The sequence below is a fragment of the Trachypithecus francoisi genome, unplaced genomic scaffold, assembly GCF_009764315.1.
Source record: "Trachypithecus francoisi isolate TF-2019V2 unplaced genomic scaffold, Tfra_2.0 Lachesis_group17, whole genome shotgun sequence".
Lineage (NCBI taxonomy): Eukaryota > Metazoa > Chordata > Mammalia > Primates > Cercopithecidae > Trachypithecus > Trachypithecus francoisi.
In genome coordinates, this window is record NW_022681462.1 from 2355065 (window position 1) to 2376916 (window position 21852).

Genomic DNA, 21852 nt, shown 5'->3' on the forward strand with positions numbered 1-21852 from the left:
GCCGTGCTCGCTCTGAGAAAGGTCCTCGTTCTCTTTCTCCCAGGAGGAGGAAGGGCCCAACCTGGGAAGCCCCTAGGTGCCGAGTTCTCGTGTCAGCCCCGGGGTGCAGCTGGGAACCCCTTTCTGTCTTGTACAGGAATCTTGTGGCTTTTCGGTTTTCACTTCACTATTACCTCTTGTACAAAGGAAGCCAGCCTACCTCTTCATGATACTTATTAATTTATGCTGATGTTAATAACACTGTTACCAGGGTCAGTTTTACTCCTGGGGGTGGGTGCAAACCAAGATTTAATACAACTGAGTGACTTTTGCCGCCACATAATTAGTTGACAGTTAGAAACCATGGTGTCTGCTGCCTGGGCTTCCCTCCTGCTGCCCCAGGCGCCTAACAGAGGCTCTGCAGTGGTGCTTCATTCAGAGGCACCTGCAGCCCCTCAAGAAATGCTGCGGCCTCAGAGCCTGTGACCCATGGGGCTCAGGGGCTATGGCTGGGCCCTGCTGGAGGTGTCAGGCTCTGCTGGGGGCATCTGACACCAGGAAGCACTGAGGACATTCCTCCATGTCCAGGCTGAGGCCTCTCAGCTTCCCCCTGGGGGCCCTTTTCCCTGAGGGTACTTCAGGTACAAGGGAGGGAGGAGGGCATCTAGGGACGGTTGCTGCTGCTCCCGCCTCCCTGACGGAGGAGACCCACGCTACTTCTGTGGAAGTGGCCTCCGAGCCTCCCCGCCCTGCCTTTTCTCTACTGGGGCCTCTTTCAAGGCCTGATCTTCCCCATAGGGGACAAGTAAAGTACTTAGGGGTTGAGTCTAGGAGTGCAGGGGAAGAGGAATGGGAGGGGAGTGCCAAAGGCCCAGCTGCCACCAAGGCCTGCTCTGGGTAAATCCCAACCCAGGTGTTTTGGGTTGAACCTTGTTCCTGGGGAACTTTCTGAGTTCCTGGGTTCCCTCTGAGGACCCTCCATTGCCCAGTCTGGGCCTGGTCACCCCTTCCCCCTCTGCCCACTGCTGCCCATATACAAGACCGTCCCTGAAGCGGGGAGGGGATGGAGTGGGGAGGGTTATAGGCAGAAGGAGTGTCCCTGCCTGGAGAGTGTGAGGGGCTAAATCCCAGGCAGAGAGGACCCAGCCTCCCAATCTTCCTACCCTTGCAGAACCCAGCTCCATGGGGGCTCAGCCTCTGCAGAGGTGATCCTGCTCTTCTAGTGTCCAGAGTGACTGTTGCTCAGCAGTTACCAGCAGTTCCTGGCCAGGGCCACAAGACTCCACCCTTACGCTCTCGTGGCATCTTCAGTTTAGCCCATGACCCCAGCTCTGGGTAGGTCCGGGTCTGGGGTGGGGTCCTAATGCAAAGTCCAAGGGCCATACCTAGGATACTGCCTCCTGGGGCTGCCCCTGGGCTTCATGTCTACACCTCCATCCTGCCGCCTTCATGTGGCCGCCTGGTTTTTAAAACTAGGTAGTTGAGCACACGTGCTTCTATTTTCCTCATCATCCTAAACAGTACCTCTTTGAAATTTGCCTTTTCTTGTCTCTGCCGTGTATATCCCGTGCATAAGTCCCAGGTACCATCATTAAAACATGACTTGTGAGAACACAGGGCAAGTATAGGGCGGTACTTTTCTCTTGGCCTGGGCAGAGGGTATATATTTGTTGAAGGGTACACAGCCACCTCCTTGCACAGAAGTAGATCTGTATACAGCACATTTAATATAGGTACTCTAAATATTGGGGGTCTGGGAAGAATCCATTTTTTTTCACCATTTTTGGAGTCAGGGTCTTGCTCTGTCACCCAGGCTGGAGTGCACTGGCACCGTCAAAACTCACTGCAGCCTCAAACTCCTGGGCTCAGTTGACCCTCCTGCCTCAGCCTCCTAAGTAGCCAGAACCACAAGCACAAGCCACCCTGCCTAACTAATTTTTAAATTTTTTTAAAAGATGGGGTCTCCCGATGTTGCCTAGGCTGGTCTTGAACTCCCGGGCTCAAGCGGTCCTCCCACCTCGGCCTCCCAGAGTGCTAGGATTATAGGCCACCATGCTTGGCTGAACTGATTTTTTAAAACCCTATTTTGAGATTGTGTTTTTAGGATGAAATGATCCTAGAAGGCAGCTATTCATTTGGAAGAGTGATTGCAGATTGGAAAGTAGTGGTGTGCACGTCGTGCTGTGGAATGACTCCTGTGGTGCCGCGCGAGCTTGAGTGCGGCCTGCTGCATGGGCTTCTGGCGCGTCCATTGTTTTTTACTGTGGCGTGTGGGCTTGTGGTGGTGGTGTTCCTTTCTGGGGTGCTTTGGTGTTCGGTTTTTGCATGTTTGCCGCATCATCCAGCAAGGGAAGGGGTCGTGGTGGTTTCTTGATGACCCACTTTGGGACTTCCCTGGGAAGGGGCCAATGGGGAAGATTCTCAGCCCTGAGCAAGGTGACTGTCCTCTCCAGGGGAAGTGATGGAGGATGTGGTGAGAGGTGCCCTCGCTCCTCCTCTTTCTCGCTGTTCCCCGGAATTCAAAGGGTCACTCTTTAGGGACCAGTCAGGATCCCTCATCCTATGTGCGAAGGGACACCAGTTCTACCCAGAGCTCACAATTTCAGATTTTAGGAGGAGACCCTCTGCATTGGTGGCTTATACTTCTTCCTGCTTTCCTCAGCTTCCTCAGATGGTCTGAAAAATAAATGTATAATAGTGCATTGATTGGGATCCAGGCTAAGAGACACGCAATTCATCATCACCGTTTAGTTGGACCCAACATGCTGGCCAGGCCCCTACAGCGAGGGGACGTGAAGTTGGTCCTTCAGAGCCTCCTGATTGTGCTGGGAGGGGCCGGGCTGTAGGCTTGGCATCAGACCCCTAGACACACACACACTGCTTGGTGGCGAAGAGGTGGGAAGGAGGGAGAGCCAGGGTTTCACAGCCACTGAGGAGTCTGGCTTTGCCTGTGGCTTGGCATGTTCTCCACTTTCTCTTCATTGATGAAACGTTAGTTTTCAAATTAGGGAAGTCCTGGAGTGAAGGAAAGGGAAAGGAAACCCAATTTTCTAGGGACTTGCTAGGGTCAGACATGAGAGGAAGGATGGCTGTGGGTGTGTTCACAGGGAGCTTGAATTCCTGATTGGCCAAGTGAAAAAAATAGGTTTTGGTTGTTTGGGGACAAAGTCCAACACCCACTGCAGTCTCTGCTACACTGTGATAACCTGACCTCTTCTTCTGTAGATGGTCTCCATGTCTCCACTGAAGTACTGCTTATAAGTAAATAGATGAGGTTGTGAGGTGAAAGATTATGATCATTTGGGTGATTACGGGATATGATTGTTCAATACCTGTTCACACATTTACATACACAAGTGAAAATACAGATACATGCAAATACAGATAAAAGACTGAGTCATAGTTTAATATTTCAAGCTTCTGCCATATAGACAGGAAGAATCCGCTAAGATATACTTTGCTGATCAACAACTAGAGTAGCCTAGAAGAACATCCCTGAGTCACAGAACATCCCTGAGTCACAGATGACATCCCTGAGTCATCTTAGGGTTAATGTGACTGGGGTTGGGATGATGCTGTCATCCTTTACAGATTCTGGAGAATCCCTTAGAATCTGTTCTTATCCTTTCCAGTACATCATCTGGCTGCCAGTCCATAATCTACATCCCACAGGACGTCGTCCGAGCCAAGGAGATCATCGCCCAGATCAACACCTTGAAAACCCAAGTTAGCTACTATGCAGAGCGGCTGTCAAGGGCAGCCAAGGATAGGTCTGCCACTGGCCTTGAGAGGACACTCGCCATCTTGGCAGACAAGGTAGGAGGGGTGCCCTGCTGCATGTGGGCTGGGGAGTCTCCTTGGGTTTCTGGGGGCCACCAGGCAGCCCAGGTGTGCCGAAGGTGGTCCACAAAGAGCGTGACATTGGGAAGACTTTGACGGTCTACCTTAGGTCCATTTCCCACAAAAACCAGGGAGGTTTCGTGATTTGTCCACAGAGCTGGATGGACAAAGGGCAGAGCCCAGGGCTCATGACTCAGGTGCAGCCTCAGGTACGTATGCCCTTCAGTGAGTCCGTGGGGCTCATTTTGTTGAGGCTGATACAGTTCCACCTCTTTCTCAGTAACGGCCTCACCAGCACTTTTTTCTTCTTTGCCACATTTCTATTGTAGTTGAATTTGAAAACAGAAACTGAGCTATTATACAGACATAAGAACAATATGATTTTATTGGCTGACATATAGTCAGTACGCCAGCTTCTACTTAGCCATAACTTGATCCTGATTTAAAAATATGTAAGTATTAATCCCAGCTGAGGAAGTGGCTATTATCAGACCCTTTTGATGGATGATGCTTTTTCCCATCACTCAGTCTCCCTCTCAGTGCGCGCGCGCGCACACACACACACACACACACACACACTCACACAAACACACACAGATTCTGACTACACCTCTGCACTCACACTGTGCTATTGAGCTGCTTTTCCTGATCAGAATGTGTAATATCCTTCACGTGTGTTCACACAGCATAAAGAGTGTGAGGTGGGGATTAGATCCACTGGAAAAGAAAGATGTAGTTGTCAGCAGTAACCTTATGAACCACAGAACCCGTGATACGTGCAGAATTCTCCAAAACCAGACATGTTGTGCCAGGAGGCCAGCTACCCAGACCCAGAACTTGATGTATTAGATGCTGAGGAACGAAAGATAAGACTTCCACAATTGAACCGAAGTTAAGACCCCTGGACACTTGTTCCCTGGAAGGTGGAGGACAGACCAGGAAGTCTGTCAAGGCTGGGGCAGTGGGCTCTCTCTGCAGGCCCCTCCCCTAGCAATCACAGGTCAGAGGCAGGCAGGGATCAGAGAATGTCAGAGATTTCTCACCCTCTTTTCCTCTTGCTCGGTGGGAAATTCTTGTTAAGATGCAGCCCCAGCAGGCCACGTGGCAGTCTTCGTATTCAGACATCTTGAGGGGTGTACCCCTTCAGTTGCTTTGCACTGTGGAGAAAGGCAGAGGGTGCAGTACTGGGCTTTAAGCCCATTCTCCATATCTTAGATAAGGCAGGGGCCTCCCCAACCCCTGGCCTGGGCTCAGCAGCCTTGGTTTGTGTGCACCTGCAGACACGGCAGCTGGTCACGGTCTGCGACTGCAAGCTCCTGGCCAACTCCATCCATGGGCTGAACGCCGCGCGGCCTGACTACATTGCCTCCAAGGCCTCTCCCACTTCGACTGAGGAGGAGCAGGTGATGCTTAGAAATGACCAGGACACCCTCATGGCCCGGTGGACAGGGAGAAACAGCCGATCTTCCCTGCAGGTGGACTGGCACGAGGAGGAGTGGGTGAGTCTGCTGCCGTGGCTGTCATCCCACTGCTGGACTTGGGCCGAAAACCGCAAAGCCTGTTGCCAGTCTCTGTCCCTCCGAAGTGCCTCAAGGTTTGACTGCTATAAACAAGCTCCAGGTCTCCTTCCTGGATGGCTCCTTGGCTCCTGATGCAGGGAGGGAGACTATTTTCAAAACCTTGTGTCCAGATAGGGGTAGAGCTGTGCTGGGGCCTGGGCCAGCCTCAGACCTGGATGAAGAGGAAGAGAAGTGGGTTGTCCTCCCCTGTTGGAGGTCTCTCCTTCCCCTGCCGCCTGTGCCTTCTATGACCCTGGGATGCTTGAGACCAGTCAGGCCTCTGCTACTTCCTCAGTGCTCTGTTTGCTGTTAGATTTTCCAGGGCTATGTGTATTTGGGGATGTGGGAGCTCTGGTGCTGGGGCAAGTAGTTGTGGATTTTGGAGCGGCCGCCCTGACATTGCATCACATTATGGTTCCTCACAGAATTGGCCCTGGGAGCAGGATCTGTGTTTCTTGAGGGAGTGACACATTGTACAATTTGTTTTTGCCATTGATTGAGACCACTGCTTAGAGGCATTGTTCTGCAAGCACTGAACTGTTAATCAGCAGCAAAGTAGCATCCTATATGCTGTGTGTGTTTCTGCAAATCACTCCCAGACCTCCCTCCCCTCCTCCCCACTTCCCCTATCCAAATTTCCATTCCCTTCCATCCAAAGGAGGGACATCCATCTTGTCTTGTCTGTGTGTGACGGTTGTAGGAAGTCTGCAGTGGCAGGAGGAGGAGATGGGACAGTGCCCTGTGGCCCTTCAGGCAGCACTGGAGAGCCACCTGGCCTCCAGAAGAGTTACTAGCAAACATCTCCCAAACTCGAAAACATCTCCCAAACTCTAAAACTCCAAACTCTAAAAACAGTGGCCACAGGAGATCGATACATCATTGAAAAGCAAATGCAACTTTAATGGGGAATTAGGAATCATCTTTGTATTTCTAAACTTAGAGGTATTTTAACAAGTGTGGAAGCCTAGGGCCGGGGATCGGTGGAGGGCGATTTGGTTTGTGTTCTGTTTGTGTTTCTGTTCGGGAGAGCTGACCCACACGGGCCCCTTTGATTTGGAAGGAGAAAGTGTGGCTGAACGTGGACAAGAGCCTAGAATGCATCATTCAGCGTGTGGACAAGCTGCTGCAGAGGGAGCGCCTGCATGGCGAGGGCTGTGAGGACGTCTTCCCCTGTGCAGGCAGCTGCACCAGCAAGAAAGGTAACCCGGACAGCCACGCCTACTGGATCAGACCAGAAGACCCCTTCTGTGATGTCCCCTCCTCACCATGCCCCTCCACCATGCCCTCCGCTGCATGCCATCCTCATCTGACCACACGTGCGTATGCATCCATGCTTCCCATACGCTGCCTCCACTTCACCTTGTGTTGCTTCCGTTTGTCTGTGTCTCTGACTCCATGCACTCCTCCCCCACGCAGACTGCAGGGAGGGCTGCCAGGTGGAGCGGGGGCGTCCCAGTGCACGGAGCAGCGGGCAGTGAGAGCGGAGTCTCCGGTTGCCTTTCTATGTAACTGGAGCCCATGTGTGATTCTGCATCTCTGCCAGTCAGAATCTCAGGGTCCCCTTGGGATACACCACCATGGCTGTGAGGCTTGGGCTCCTGGGCTTTTCAGGTTTGTAAAGCATCTGAGAATCTGAGGGAGGCCAGCATGCAGATGCCTTTCTCATGTGATTGTCTTTGGCATTAGGAATTGGTAGAATGAAAGGGGAAAGGGGAATTGTGCAGGGACACAGCTGGATGAGAGATATTGGCAGGTCCAGTGGACATGTCTGAAAGCTGGTTGGCATTGGCTGGGCACTCTCTTACACAGCAGAGGCATGTTGCCTTGGGACTTGGTAACACGGAGAATGGGCCCCTGTTCCTGGGCTTCTGGTGGTCTGAGTCGGGTGGTTTGGCAGGACCCTTCAGGATAGGACATTGGCATGAAGCAGCACGCTGCAGAACAGTCTCCTGTCTGCAGAGACACAGCACACCAGGACACTGTCCTGCAGAGAGCCTTAAAGCTGGGAAACGGTCCCTGCAACTGAGGTGCCTCCCGTCTTTTCCTGTAAGAGCCAGAGAGTTACAAGCTAGGCAACTGAGACTTGCCCCCAGACCTAGCTTCTGCCTCCTTTTTGTTCTCCTGTGGGAGTTTTATGCCATAGTAGGTAAGGCCCAGATGTGCTGGGATTAGGCTTCATGTGATGAGGGCTTTTATATTCTGAATTGGGGAACTTCCATTCAAGGTGTAAGCGTGCTTCTTGGTCAGAGCCTCTGGGCAAATCCCCCTTCGGGTTGTCAGATGCCCTTTGCCTCTTTACTCCGCCTGCAGTCTGTTTCCAGGGCACTGTCTCACTTGAGCCTCTGTCTCGACCGTTGTCCTGTCACCCATCTCTCCATCTCTGGGGGATTACAGTTTCACTTCCCCACACCTGTGATTGGTTCATGGAACTATTTTATCTTTATTCATGTTCTCTTTTTTATGTAAATCGTGTTCCTTTTGAAAACTTTCTGAAAGTTCATTGTTTATTTCTTTCTACTTTATTATCTTGTGATTTTAAATTTTTCTACAGATAATGAAAAGAGGAATTTATTGGCTGTTTTAAATGTGGGAGCTAGTTTATTTCATCAGATGGGATTATATCCCTAATTTAAGTGTCATTTTTTTTCTAGGCACATCCTGTATTGTTTAAATATAGATACATTTTTATTCAGTTTTAAAGTTATTTAAATGAGCATTTATGCTATTTAGGGTTTGACTTGCGTGTGCCATAAAAATCAGCTGTTATAATAATGGGAATGTGAAGCTTACTTACATTTGAGAGAGAGTAACTCTGCTGATCAGTACTCAAAGAAATGTATGAAACCATATGCCACCAAATTATCTGTGGAGGTCCTTAATTTAAACATTTTTAGCACAGCCAGGAAGCTGTTCAGTCCTCAGTGTAAGCAGGAGGATCAGAAAGCAGCAGTCTATGAGATATTTATTTCGGTGAGTCTTGTCCACAGTGCCACGGCTTGGCTCTGTCGTGGCTTTTTATACCATTCCAAGTTACTGGAGCCATTGTTTTGGCTTAATGAGCAGGTGTGTTCACACCAACATATTTATTATATGGAAATAACTCTGTACTGCTCTGAAAGGCATCATCACTTTTCATTTCAGTGCTATACCCTGTCCTGGGTCCTTGGTTTTTATTTTTCACCGGGGAGCTGCCCTGCCTCAGAGCTGCCCTGCCCTGATCAGAGAGCCCTGACTGGCAGGTGAGGGTCACCCAGGGCCAAGGGTTTGTGGGGGACCCACTGACAAGTATCTGCCAGCCAAAACCACAGAGGCTCCTCACACTTCCCTTCTTCTCATCTCTCCAAAAGTCTCCCATGCCCCTCCACCCCAGCCTGCCAAGGTGCACCACTGTTGCCCCACCAGGATTTGGTGGCTTCCACCGCCTTCCTCCTGTGCACTCTGTCACTCTCCTCATACCCAAAGAGACCCTTAGACCAAGTTTCTCTTAGTCTGGGGTCTGTGGGTACCCGCAGGTTCTTGTACCCCTGAGATGATGTGCTGGACTTTGCATGTGTATAGAGAGGAAGTCCAGAGTGGTCATCTGTTCTCAACTGCATGACCCAAGGCAAGTTACAAGCCGTTATTCCAGGAGCGCCAGAGAAGACCCCCTCTTTCTCCCCTTTGATTGAAAGATGAATTTAGCAAATCGGGTTTAATCCCTGATGCCTTCACAGCAATGATCCCAACCCAGCTGTTGGGGAACAGGCTCCTAGACCTTCCTCCTCATTCATAAACTCAGAATCCTAGAAGATGGGTTATGGGGAGGCAAAAATCTGTATTTTTTCAAGGCCTCGCATAACCTGATGAGCAGATCAATATGTAAGAGCCACAGTTGCAAATCACTGTGAGTTTCTACCTTTGTTAGCAGCATGGTCTCAGGGTATCTGGGTTAACGAAGAGGTCGAACTCTTGACCTTACAGATGCCTTTGTATTCTCTTTCCGCTTTGCCAGTTTGAAAAGTCACATCCAAAGACGATGAGAGAGGAAGGATGCTTTCCCCTTCTTTACAACCTAGGTTGTAAAATCCCCATCAAGCTGTTCTGGCTGTTCTTCGGGATCCAGGATCCGAGGCCGCCTCATTTCCACATTCTGAAGACATTCTTTGAACTGAAAAGCTCAGACATAAATTAACATAAATGTTTTCTCCCATGATTCCTTTTCAAACTCGTTTTCTCTTAGATGGTGCACCCAGTTAACTAGAAAGTTTAGTTTTTAAGGGAAATATGAAATTGAAATAAGGTGAAATGGAATCAAAATTGGTATTCTTTGAGGACCTGAAGGGACATTCTAATTGGAGATTACCCCTAAATCACAAAACTTAGCATTTGGTTTAAATGTGGAAGATTGGCATCGGTTTTTTTTTTTTGGTGTACTGGTTTCATTCCTGGATCTTAACACTTTGGCTCTCAGCAGTCGATCCTGAGCCCAGACTTCCCCGGTGAAATCAGAGCAGTGGGCCTGACTGGGGAACACTCCGTGTGCTGGTCAGTCTCTCTCCTTACCAGTTGCTTCCAGATGCCACAAGCCAACGCAGGGCTCCGCCACTACAATGTGATTTATGTGGGTGCTTTTTTCTGCGGCATTTCTCACATTGTAATAAGCTAGATTGCACATCCCAAAGAGCATTTTATGTTGAAGCATTGGCAACATGAATGTTTAAGCTGGGGAATCTGTCATTGTTTACCACTGAGAGGGCTTGCTGCCGGAGTACTTTCGCGAGCCTTCTTGCGGAAGGGGCAGCCAGGCACCAAGACCTCTTCTCTGTTTGTTAGCCACGTCACTACAAGCTGCTGATGCAGCTGCTCTGAGATTGAGTTGCTTGGTTTGAACTGTGTGCTGCTCCTTAATCATCCATGTCGCCCTCCATTTCTGTGCAGATTGCAGTCCCCCTCCTGAAGAGTCCAGCCCAGGTACGTGGTTTCCGTTCAAGGCTCCTGCTGATGCCCTCTTACTTAATACTCAGGTAGTGTTTTGTAGCTAAATTACCAAAGATTGCCTTATGATCCCAGAGTTGGGAAAGTATTCCAGGACCTCCTTCGTTGTGAGGCATGAAACACTTTTCGCAGGTTTGATGAGGGACCCGTTGAGCTGAGGAAATCGTGACCTGAGGCAGACTACCACATGTATTTGTTCTACTTTTACATTCTTAAGTCTTTTCAGATGAGCGCGTTGGGCTTCCTGAAGTGGGTGACCTGAGGTAGGGAGGTACACATTTTGGACTTTCTGGGTGCGGTTTTAGAATTCTTACCAGACAATGCTATGGGCCTCAGTTGGAGTTAGTGCCAGAAATGTAATCTCTTTGCTGCATTTGCATGTAGAAACCAATGTTTATGATTCTAGTTCAGGGGTTGGCAAGCTACAGCTCTGAGCTAAATCTTGTCCACAGCCTGCTCTTATAAATAATGTTTTGTTGGAAACCAACCTTGCCCACTTGTTCATGTATTGTTTACAGCTGCTTTTGTGCAGCAGTGCCAGAGTTCGTTGCAGCAGAGAACCCGTGGCCTTCAAAGCCTAAAATATTTACTGTCTAGTTCTTTACAGAAAATGTGTGCTCGGCTGGGCACGGTGGCTCCTGCCTGTAATCCCAGCACTTTGGGAGGCCGAGGCGGGTGGATCATGAGGTCAGGAAACCGAGACCATCCTGGCTAACAATGTGAGACCCCCATCTCTACTAAAAATACCAAAAAGAAAGGAGCCGGGCGTGGTGGCGGGCACCTATAGTCCCAGCTACTCGGGAGGCTGAGGCAGGAGAATGGCGTGAACCCGGGAGGCAGAGTTTGCAGTGAGCCGAGATGGCGCCACTGCACTCCAGCCTGAGCGACAGAGCGAGACTCCAAAAAAAATTAAAAAATAAAAAAAAACGAAAAGAAAATGTATGTTGACCCCTGATCTAGTTCATATTGAGTTTCCTGGGTATTGCTTGTGGTTTTGAGCATGAGTCCCCCAAATAATATGATTTGATGTTCTTTTTCTTACATTCCAAAAATCAGCTGCATGGTCAGTCTATCACTTGCATATTTCTGACGGGTTATAAATGTAAGACAGCAGGAGACTTTGTTGATGTCTAGAACGTAACGCGTCCATGACTGTGGGATTTACCAGGCTAACAGCTATTCCTGTGCATTGCTAGTGAAGCCTGTCCACCCATACAGCCCCGTGAGTCAGCATAGTGTGGCGGCTGCTGGCAGCAACCCCAGGACGCTCTTAGAAGTTAGCCCATCGGCGGGCTCATCTGATTGGACACCTCAAAGGGACTCTCCCAGTTTGCTTTCAGCCCCTTCATAGTTTCTCTTTCCCCAAAAGTCAGTGTCGCCTTGAGCAGGCCTTGGGCCCCACCCCCTTGGCCCCTCAAGGTTGCTGAGGCCTTGGTCTCCTCCTCCCTTTCCTCCCCTGGGCCCATGCCTCAGCTGACCTCCACGGCAGGCCAGTGCCTTCAGACCGAGCTGTCGCCTGAGCCTCAGTGGTGCTGAAGCCTGGGGCCATACCCCGCAGTTAGGGCCAGGAGAGGGTTGGTGGCATGTGCATCTGCTCCCACAGAAGCTCAGGGGTCTTCTCAATTCTGGGCTCCTGAGGGTTGCGGAACTAATGGGAGGTCTCGTGGGTCCCCGGGCAGCCCACGGACAATGCCTGGCCTGTAGAGCCCTCCTGGTTGTGCGTCAGCTGGGACATTTCCAGAAGCACTGATGGCTTTTTCACAGTTGATGCTGATGGACTAAAAGGGTCCCTGCAAGGAGTTCTTTTGGCTTTTCCTGGAGAACTGCATTTAATCTGGGCTAAAATAGACACACTCACAAAGGCACACACACCCTCCCTTTCTCCCTCCCCTACTAATGAGGGGAAAATGCAGAAGCAAAGTCCGGATTTGAAAGTTCTCTTCAAAGTTATCTAAATTAGTATGGCCCATGGATTCACTACCGGTCTGCGAACATCACGAACATCACCGGTTAGGAACTAGATAAGGAGCTTTCTACAAAAACGGGTCGGCGACGTCACTCAGGACATTGTTTCATTGAGCTGATGTTTTTTCATAACTAGGCTTTCTAGTGAAGGAAGCAGAGTATAAACCCTTCAGCGATTCTGGTGACCCGGGTGCCTTTACTTCGCTAGATCCTGGGTAGAAATCATGTTACTGCCCAAGAAACTCATTTTGGCTGAAGTTTTTAAAAATTTTTCCAGACATGTCTGAGCCCTTCTCTGGGCAGATAACCACACTCACCTTCTACCAAGTTCCATATCTCCTCTTTTCCAGGACACACGTCTTAGTGCTTTTTAGCCATTCTTTCTATACTACTTTTTTTTTTTCATTTTTTTCCTAATATAGCAAAGCAATCATTCTCATGGGAATTTAGTTTAAAGAGAAATAAGCAAAGTGAAAAAGTTGTAAGACCGGTTGTATGTTTTGATCATTTTCAGATTAAAATAATCATGATTTTCATGATATGCATGATAGGTAGAAGAGCAAAGTAAAATTGGCAACATTTTGTTTAAGGGCATGTACTTTTGAGAGAAGGATAGTCTACTGCCTGCCTTTCCCCAAACTGTTTGGCTAGAAAAACCTGTTTGCCATTGGCATTTTTGATAGGCACTTCATGTAATTGGCATACATTCAACAGAATTCTTCAAATAAACAAAAACGTGGTCTCTGAGAACTTCAGTGGAGGAAAGAGACTCGGATATTATCTAGTGCCTCTCTCTCATTTTATGACAAAGGCCCCACATGGCTGAGGGGTCTAAGGCCTTGCCTGTGGTCACCTCTGCTCAGCAGTGGCCGGGGCCAGGACTCGACATTTTCCGCCTCTCAGTTGAGTGTTCTTCGTCACTGTGGTTCATTTGCTAAGACCTGTCTGCTGTGGACTTTCTAAATTTAAGCCTGCTTTTTCCGTTACAGATACAAACGCTGTCCACAAACAGTTAGTGTGCCTGCATGTACAATTAGGCCACCTCCAACTTTTGAGCTGCTACCTATACGTAAACATTTCCATTAACCAAACACTGAGTGTAAGGAATTCTTTGGCATGTTTCAGTATTTCTTTAGGTTGGTTTCTCAGTGACGTGCTAACCATCCAGCTTGAGAGAACAGGGCCAAGCTGCCCTTCTTTCGGTCTCTGAGATTCTGTTTATCTAAGACAGAGGCTACCCTCTGGCAGTCGCGCAGCTCCCACAGCCCGGGGCCTTCCCTGAGTGCCGTGCCGGGACATGGCCTGGTGCATTCTGTGGCTCGAAACTCTCACCCTAAGGGGCGTGCACTGCCCAGGCTTCACTCCACAACTTCTCACCATGTTTGGTGTGGTGGATTCACCAAGTGGTGATGGTCAAATGCCTATTTCTGGTCTTAGTGACCTGTTACAAATATAACCTTAATGAGGGCCTGTCTTCTCTTTTAAATGTCTTCTAAATAGGAAGGAAAAAAAAGAGTCAAAACCCAAAATATCTTTCACCCTGTTTTTCTCCCTTGAGGTTCTATTTTTAAAAAGTTGTTTTGGTACAGGGTCAAAGTTTCCGTATATTCCTAAAAGAAAACTGAGCTAGAAATAGTACTGGGGAAGGAAGATGGGGGTGGGGAAGGAAGTGAGCGCAAGGTGGGGCCGTTCCTGAGGGCCGAAAGCTCTGGAGCTGTGAGGAATAGTGTCCCTCCAGGTGTGCAGGGTGAGAATTGAACACAGCTGCATACAAGGCTTGGCAAGGGCAGAGGAGTCTCTGACTTGACTTCATACCCAGGTCAAGAGAAGGGAGATCACAGAGAACCTTTCTGGGCATCCTTCCTCTTCGCGTGGAGGTGCTACAGTGCAGTGGAAGGAGATGAGCCTCTGCGGACAGAGCATTTTCTGGCCTCGTCATGACTTGCAGAAGTTTTTTTTGTTGTTTTCCTCCAAAGGCATTGTCTTAAGTATTTCTGTCTAGGGTCCCCAACAGGTTCAGGAGACCAGGCATGTGTGGGAGGTACCGGAGTAGAACTGATGTTTGAGGTTGCTGGAAAGAGCTGGGGCTCGAGGGCTAGGGACTGGGTTGGTTCTAGACAGAGCTAGAAGATGGGGTGGAGATGGGGGAGTGGGAGGACTGCAGTGGTTAGGGGCGAGGTGACTTGCTAAATTGCCAGAACCTAATTCTTAAAATCTCTCTCTCTCATTGTGATGACCCCCTCGCTTGTGCCCCAGGTGAATGGAGTGAGGCCCTTTACCCGCTGCTGACCACTCTCACCGACTGCGTGGCCATGATGAGTGACAAGGCCAAGAAAGCCATGGTATTCCTGCTCATGCAGGACAGCGCGCCCACCATAGCCACCTACCTGAGCCTCCAGTACCGCCGTGACGTGGTCTTCTGCCAGACGGTAGGCCCTGGGAGCACCCCGAGGGAGGCAACGGGCACCTCCCAGCTCGGAAAAGACAGGCTTAGGAAGCCCTTCCCTCTCACTTCACTTGTAAAGTGAGCACCCTAACCCTAACGTTGCACCTGCAAAGTCTGCTGATTCTGCACCCAGGAGGTAGTGAGGGCGTGGGTGGCGCAGGCCTCTTTGCTGTGTTTTTTTTTTTTTTTTTTTTTTTTAGCTGCACAGGAATTGAGTGAGGGCAACAACACAGGTGTTTGCTGTCAGTGCAAACATTGCTGATATAACAGTAGGTGTCTCAGCTCTGCAGCTTGTTGCAGGACCCTCTTATTGTTGAGAGAAGTGAAGCCTTGAAATGAATGTAACAAGTTTAATAGTTGCCAGTACCCACATTAGTAAAGCAAACAGTGATTTGGGGTTGGGCTGGTTCTCTCCAGGTTCCCTCACTCATCCTGGAGAGTCCTGTTTCATCCCACAGAAAATCTCTCACTGAGAAAACTTGGAATGACCATGTTGTCTCTCACTTCTGTTTTTTTCTGGGGCTGAGTTTCCAGCCAGGGGTGGCATGGCTCTATGAGCAGATAGACCCTTTCACGATGAGTAATTAATTGTGGGCTTCCAGATGGCTCCAGCCTAGGAATAACGCCAGGTACAGGTCAGGTCAGAAGCCGGGCCAAAACCAAACCCACGTTGTGAGTGACAGGAATAGCAAGACCACTGTTGGGCGTCTTCCCATGGCCAAGGCGTGCCCCACCTGGGCTTCTCGAGGGACAGGAGGTGCCACCGAAGCCCCTTTGAGCAGTGGCAGCAGAGGAAGGGAGCGGTGAGGGCTGGGCATGATCTGACTGCCATTTGGTGGGCACGCATGTGACCCTGAACCGCTTCACCCCCCACCCCCCACAGCTGACTGCCCTCATCTGCGGCTTCATCATCAAGCTGAGGAACTGCCTGCATGACGACGGCTTCCTGCGCCAGCTCTACACCATCGGGCTGCTGGCCCAGTTCGAGAGCCTGCTGAGCACCTACGGTGAGGCACCCCGGGCCAGCATCGGGAGCCCCACTTGCGTGTGTGGTTTCCATCCTTTCTGGCTAGGTATTTTTCTCCCTGTACCAGTAATGCGTGCTGATTGGAGTAAATCCAAAAGACACAACAGCGGACCAGATGGCAGTCCTGGCAGTTACACAGGCACACGCCTTGGTTTGTTGTTGTTTCTGGTTGAGGATGGATGTTCATCACTTAGCCAGTAACTTCCTGTTGGACTGGAGTTCAGGGTTGTTCCTGAAACTCCAGTGCAGCAGTGGCCTCTGTGCACGAGGCACTTGTGGGCCTGTTTCTGCAGCTCCTGAATGACTAGAAGGAGAGTTACTGGGTCAGAGGCTAGGAATATTTTTAAATTTAATAGATATTTCCAAGTTGCTTTCCAAAAAGGCTCTCTTCTTCCTACCCTTGTTTATTATTTATTTCTTCTGAGACGGTGATAGAAAGCATTTGTTAATCTTTGGAAACTGAGGACATCAAATAGATACCAAGCCCCGTGTAACGGGAGGGTCTGGCCCCAGCAAAGCTGCTTTAGCGTCTCTCATTTTGTGCTTCAAGAGCTGGCTTTCCTTTCTAAGTTCATGTATTTGTTTCCCTCCCTACTATCCCGTGCTTGCCCAAGAAAGAATGGGAAAGGATGGCGCGCGTTTCCACCGGCTGCGTGTTTTGATGTGGCTGTGGGATTTCAGAGGCATTGACTGACAGAGGAGTGAGTCGCAGGGGAAGAGGCTCAGAAACTCCCCCTCCCCCAGAGCCACACCTGCACCACTCCTGTCGCAGCCAGGCCTGAGCTTGACTGCCTTCTGCTGAGACTGGGGAGAGCAGCAGGGCCCTCTGCCTGACAGCCCCGCCCCTCTCTCGTGTCCAGGGGAGGAGCTGGCCATGCTGGAGGACATGAGCCTTGGGATCATGGACTTGAGGAACGTGACCTTCAAAGTCACTCAGGCCACTTCCAGCGCCTCCGCAGACATGCTGCCCGTCATCACAGGAAATCGGTAGAGTGTTGGTTTGAAATTCTCTGAGCCAGAGAGCAGTTTTCGTATTTGTTTATTTCAGGGAACCTGCTCTTCCTTCTGAATTTGTTATCCTGTTTCATTTTGTTAAATGCTCTGATTACAGCCCCTAGGTTAGTACCACTCCCTTAAAGGTCTGTGGTTGGCCGTTTGGCCATCACTGAGCCAGAGGGCCAGCCTGGGCCCTGCAGTCTGCTCGGTGGCCCTCTGGCCTCACACTGCTCTCCCTCTCTCCGCCTTTCTCCAGTGACGGGTTTAACGTGCGGGTCCCTCTGCCGGGTCCACTGTTTGATGCCCTGCCCCGGGAGATCCAGAGCGGCATGCTGCTGCGAGTGCAACCCGTCCTCTTCAACGTGGGCATCAATGAGCAGCAGACGCTGGCCGAGAGGTGCGTGCCGGCCCTTCGGGGCTGCGGGAGTGCAGCGGCCCTGGAGATGACACAGAAAACATATTTACCCCTCTTCAGGCTCCAAGTGCTGGACAGACTTTGTTATCCTTCCTTCCTTTGGCCAATGTTTTCATCATGGCCGTGCACCTCACTGTCTTTGGTGCTAGGGACACAGGGTGACCCAAAGGTGGTCTCTGTCCTCAGAGACTCAGCTGGTGGGAGAGAGAGACATGGATGCAATGATGAAGACAGAGACAGGGCATTGTGGGATCCCAAGTAGGGCACCTAGCAAGGTCTAAGGGGGTCTGTAAAGGCTTCTTGGAGTTGCTGGGGATGAGGTTTTGAAGTGTGAGTAGGAGTTGGATGATTAGGTGGAGGGGAGACGTGTCAGATGAAGAAGACTGAGGAAAGGCCTGGCAGGGAGAAACAGCATGGAGTTCAGAGGCAACAGGTTCCAGGCAGGGATTGGCAGGTAGGGGTGGCTCTGTGTGCCAGCCTGAGACTCATGCCTGAACCTAAAGGCTTACACCTTGTAAACTGCCCTCCAGGGTCACTTGCCACTCTGCAGAGGGGGGTTGTGTGTGCCTGTGTGTGCTCATGTGTGTGAGGAGATAGGGTAGACTGGGTCTATGTACCCTATACTGGCCTTCCACTGCATGAGAATGATTCCTGTGTTGTCGTTGATCTTTATGTGATGTGTGTAGATTAGTCTAAACAGGTATCTTCAAGTACTTGCTGTGAAGGAAATTTGGTTTCCAGAACAATATGCCATGTTCCTGCCGGGCCTTCTGATGTCCAACCCCAGTGGTTGATGTCCATTGACGCCTAGGTGTAGGGTCACCCCAACTTAGGAAATATGGTATTGTTGCTGGGAGACAATGAAGAACTTTCAGTGGGCCAGGACACAATCCGATTTACATTTTAAGTAGATTGTTTCGCTGGCACGTGCTGGGAGGAGATGAAGGGGACAAGTGTGAGGTGGAAGCTGCTGGGAGGAGTCCAGGCCAGAGGTGGGAACCTGGATCAGGGCCGGGGGAGTGTTGGTGTTCTGCAGAGGAGTAGGCTGGGGAACTGTTTAAGTGGTCAGTGGAAGGGTTTAGTCTTGAGTGGGGCTGGGGCTGAGTGGGAGGAGAGTACACCAGACAGACCCACCCACTGAGCTCATAAACTGGCAGGAGAGTCGTGTCCAGAGGCAGGTGGTGAGCTGGGTTTGGGCTGAGGGCACCGACCCAGGAAGCAAAGCCCCCCAAAGTTGTGAGCAGAGCTGGAGGCGCCTATGCCAGGGAGAGGCGCAGCCTCACTGGAGCCCCAGCAGGGAGGTGGCCCAGGGAAGGGAGAAGGATGGTGCCTGCATCTGGTAGCTGCGGATCCCACGGACTTGCAGGAGCAGTTTCTGGAGAGGACTGAGCCAGAGCCAGGGGCATTGAGTAGAGGGGAGGGTGGAGGATGCAACACTGAGGACAGAGAGGACTTGGGAAGCACAGGTTCTTGGCTTTGTTCCTTTATTGGCTCTGCGGTCACTGGTGAGCTGGGCTTATTTATGAGCTGAGGGGAGAGCCCTCAGAAGGAAGGCCACAGGCCCAGGGATGGCCCCCAAGGGAGCAGGTGCCTAGAGAAAAGGCCATTGTGGGCACCAGGGGTGGATGGGCTGGGACTTGGAGGAGGGAGTCCTGCCCTCTGAGAGATGCTCTAGGGCTGCAAAGAAACCGATGCTCAGAAGGCCCCTCAGCAGGGACTTGTGAGACTGCACTGGGCCCAGGACCTGGACTTCAGAGCCTGCCTTTTCTAATGACCACCTTGTGCCTTCTTTGCAGGTGGCATTTTATGGCCTTGGTTCTTAGGCATTTGGCACATGCTCCTTGCAGCACACGGAGTGTAATCAGGGTGAACCTGCACGATGAGGAAAGGGCAAGGGCTTCATGGTCAGTCCTGGAGGAGCTGGCAGTCAGGCGTGTGCATTCGCACACAGAGAGTGACTTCAGATTGGAGTACAGGGCTGCAGCCTCACCTCCCAGCCATACCTCACTGCTGTCCCCCCTCCTAAGTGCCTCAGGTGTGCTGCACAGGACCTGTACCAGATCATGTTCTGATCATCTCTCAGGCACGCCTGTAACAGTGATACATGATTCCTGCCAATGGAATGCATTTAAACTGATCAGCAACACTGAAGAGATGCCTTTATGCTCGGAAGAAGGAAAGTGGCTTAGCATCTAGATATGCATAGGAAATGTTTGAGAGAATCAACATAGTTAGCTTCCGTGCAGTTGTGTTCGTGTTAGAAGAAAGTGACATTAGCCAACTAATGGCATCCCCTGTAACCTCCTAAGGTTTGGCGATACGTCTTTACAAGAAGTCATCAACGTGGAGAGTTTGGTGCGGTTAAATTCCTACTTTGAGCAGTTTAAGGAAGTTTTGCCTGAGGATTGTAAGTATTTCTTCAGTCACGGTAGGTTTCACTTACTCGTCTTTTTATCAGTTTAGATGTCTGAGCTCTGGCTTGCCCTGCCTCTATTAGTTCATGTTCCTTCTCTCCCTAAACACACACATACGGAGAGAGAGAGAGAAGCTTCCCTTGGCTGCGGCCCTCATTCATCTCTTTGCTGTTGATTCTCTACTAGCCTGTGTGACCTGGCTCCTTCCCACGCCGTCGTAGTCACTGACACTCGATGCATTTGGTGGCACGCATTGTGCACCTGCTGGTAGGGCTTGGGGGAGTCACAGAGGCAGGACCCAGCCTCGGCCAGGTGAGCGGCCCACACACCTCCCTTTGTGGTGCTTAGAGAGGAAGATGCGGGGCCAACATTGCTGGGTGTTTGGGAGCGAGATGGCCCCATCTCGGCATCTCCTGGAGGCAGTGGAGATGCTGACAGTCGTCTCTCTGCGTGTCCTCCAGTGAAGATGCTGCAGCTCGGGCTCTGCGGCCACAGAACTCAGGGAGGAACCGAGGGCTGCACAGCATTGCCTGCGAGTAGAATTCCCTCTTGAATTCAAACCAGTGAATATTCCCTGAGGACCTGCTGAGTGTAAAGTGCTAGAGGATCCGATGGCAAATGAGGGGTGGACCCTGCCTTGGAAGGACCGCTGGTCTCAGAGTGCCGGCCTCTCTCTGCAGGCACTGCCACAGTCACTAGGGGGCGCCATGCGGTAGAAGGTGTCATCCCCACTGAGTTATACTAATGTCCTCTGATGAGGGTTTCCAAAGAGGGAACCCACGTCGGCTGGGCTTTAAATTGGGCAGGCTTCATCTGCATCCTGTTGGACGGTAGGGTAGACCTTAGAGTTTAGAGATAGTCAAACAATACTGCTGGTGAACCTTCACAGGTCATGGATGCGCCAGGCACTGGGCTGGGCTCTACATACATTTCCACACTGAATCCACAACAGCCCGTCGGTCAGTAATAGGATCCATGTCCAGATGAAGAAAGGGGCTCCTGGCTGTGAAGCCCATGTGCTTGGATTGTGGCTGAAGCCGTCCTGCTAGGAGAGACTGATGCAGAACACTCCGGGGCCAGGCCGGGAAGTCGTGGCTTCAGTGGTGTTCAGCAGGGAAGCAGTGGAAAAAAAGCTGCCTCTTCACAGGTTCATCTAGCAAGAGTGTGTAGCTGGGCTGGAAGAGAGGAGGCAAGCCGCCGATGGCCAGAGTGAGGCTGTGAACTTCAGATGACACTTCAGATGAGATGTTGCTTCACTCTGACCGCAGCTGGGGAGTGACAGTGCGCGTGGAGAGAGGGACAAGGCATTAGGAGGGTCTGGGCTGAGGATGCGCTAAGTGGCCATGTGCAGCTGGCGCTGGGGAGGTGAGGGCTGTGCCTTCTGGGAGAGCTGACAGACCTGGCGCTGGGCAAGGACGCTGGAGTTGGCGGCAGTAGCAGGGGCTGCCCCGCTGATGAGAGAGGCACAGGGCTACAGGAGAGAGCGAGCGCAGCACTGGCCCAGCTGAGCTGATGACATGGGCAAATGACCTGTGGGGAGTGCAGATGTGGAGCCACAGAGCAGAGCCCTTTTGTGGTTGAGGCCATTGAGTGGCAAGACTAGAAGGGGCTGGATCAGCATCTGGAGGGGCCCCTGCCCCGGGGCACAGCAGGGAAGGCCAGAGAGAGCATCACAGGCTAGCAAGAAGAAGACAGGAGCCAGGAGGGTGTGGGGCGCTGCTGGACTCTGGATGTGTGGACAAGGAGCTGCTGGTGATCTCTCCCAGACAGTCTCACCGTGGTGAGGGCTGGGCCAGGGATCAAGGGGTGACGAAATGGTGCTGCCTTGGAAGGGACCACTTTGTCCTGAAGACTGTCAGCGACTTGAGGGATGAGGCTGTGGGCAGGTGGGGCACACCCTGGAGCTGCAGGGGCCGTGGGAGTGCTCAAAGGGCTGAGGGAAGGAGGACACACAGGGCGGAAGATGCAAGAGGACTGCAGAGTCCCAGGCCAGGCCCTGGAGTGGGCAGGCGGAGGGTGCCCTTGCAGGGAGGGAAGGAGGGAGGAGAGAAGGTAGGGACACGAATGGAGGAAGTATGCTCGGGCTGGGCGACCTCAGTCTCCCCAGTAAAACAGGTGTTCTTGTCCACCTCAACATGAGACAGATGAGCACAGAACTGGGACCTTGAGGGGAGTGGAGGGGACTGGCACAGATGCCGTTGGAGCCAGAGAGCCTGGAAAAATACAGATGCCCGGGC

At 51.2% G+C, this 21852-nt stretch overlaps 1 protein-coding gene across 16 annotated transcripts in view; it reads left to right on the forward strand.

Annotated features, from left to right (window-relative positions):
* The window catches only part of INPP4A (inositol polyphosphate-4-phosphatase type I A), a 153855-nt gene that overhangs the window by 108250 nt on the left and 23753 nt on the right, over positions 1–21852 (forward strand). For 10 of the 16 annotated variants that reach the window (XM_033238947.1, XM_033238941.1, XM_033238940.1 and 7 more), the window contains 9 exons: positions 3612–3795; positions 5100–5318; positions 6439–6694; positions 10296–10328; positions 14574–14746; positions 15647–15770; positions 16651–16777; positions 17043–17183; positions 19511–19608. In XM_033238947.1, coding sequence (XP_033094838.1) covers positions 3612–3795; positions 5100–5318; positions 6439–6694; positions 10296–10328; positions 14574–14746; positions 15647–15770; positions 16651–16777; positions 17043–17183; positions 19511–19608 — 1355 coding nt within the window. The remainder of the gene's footprint in view (positions 1–3611; positions 3796–5099; positions 5319–6438; positions 6695–10295; positions 10329–14573; positions 14747–15646; positions 15771–16650; positions 16778–17042; positions 17184–19510; positions 19609–21852) is intronic. The other 6 variants (XM_033238949.1, XM_033238954.1, XM_033238955.1 and 3 more) reach the window with 3 other exon arrangements.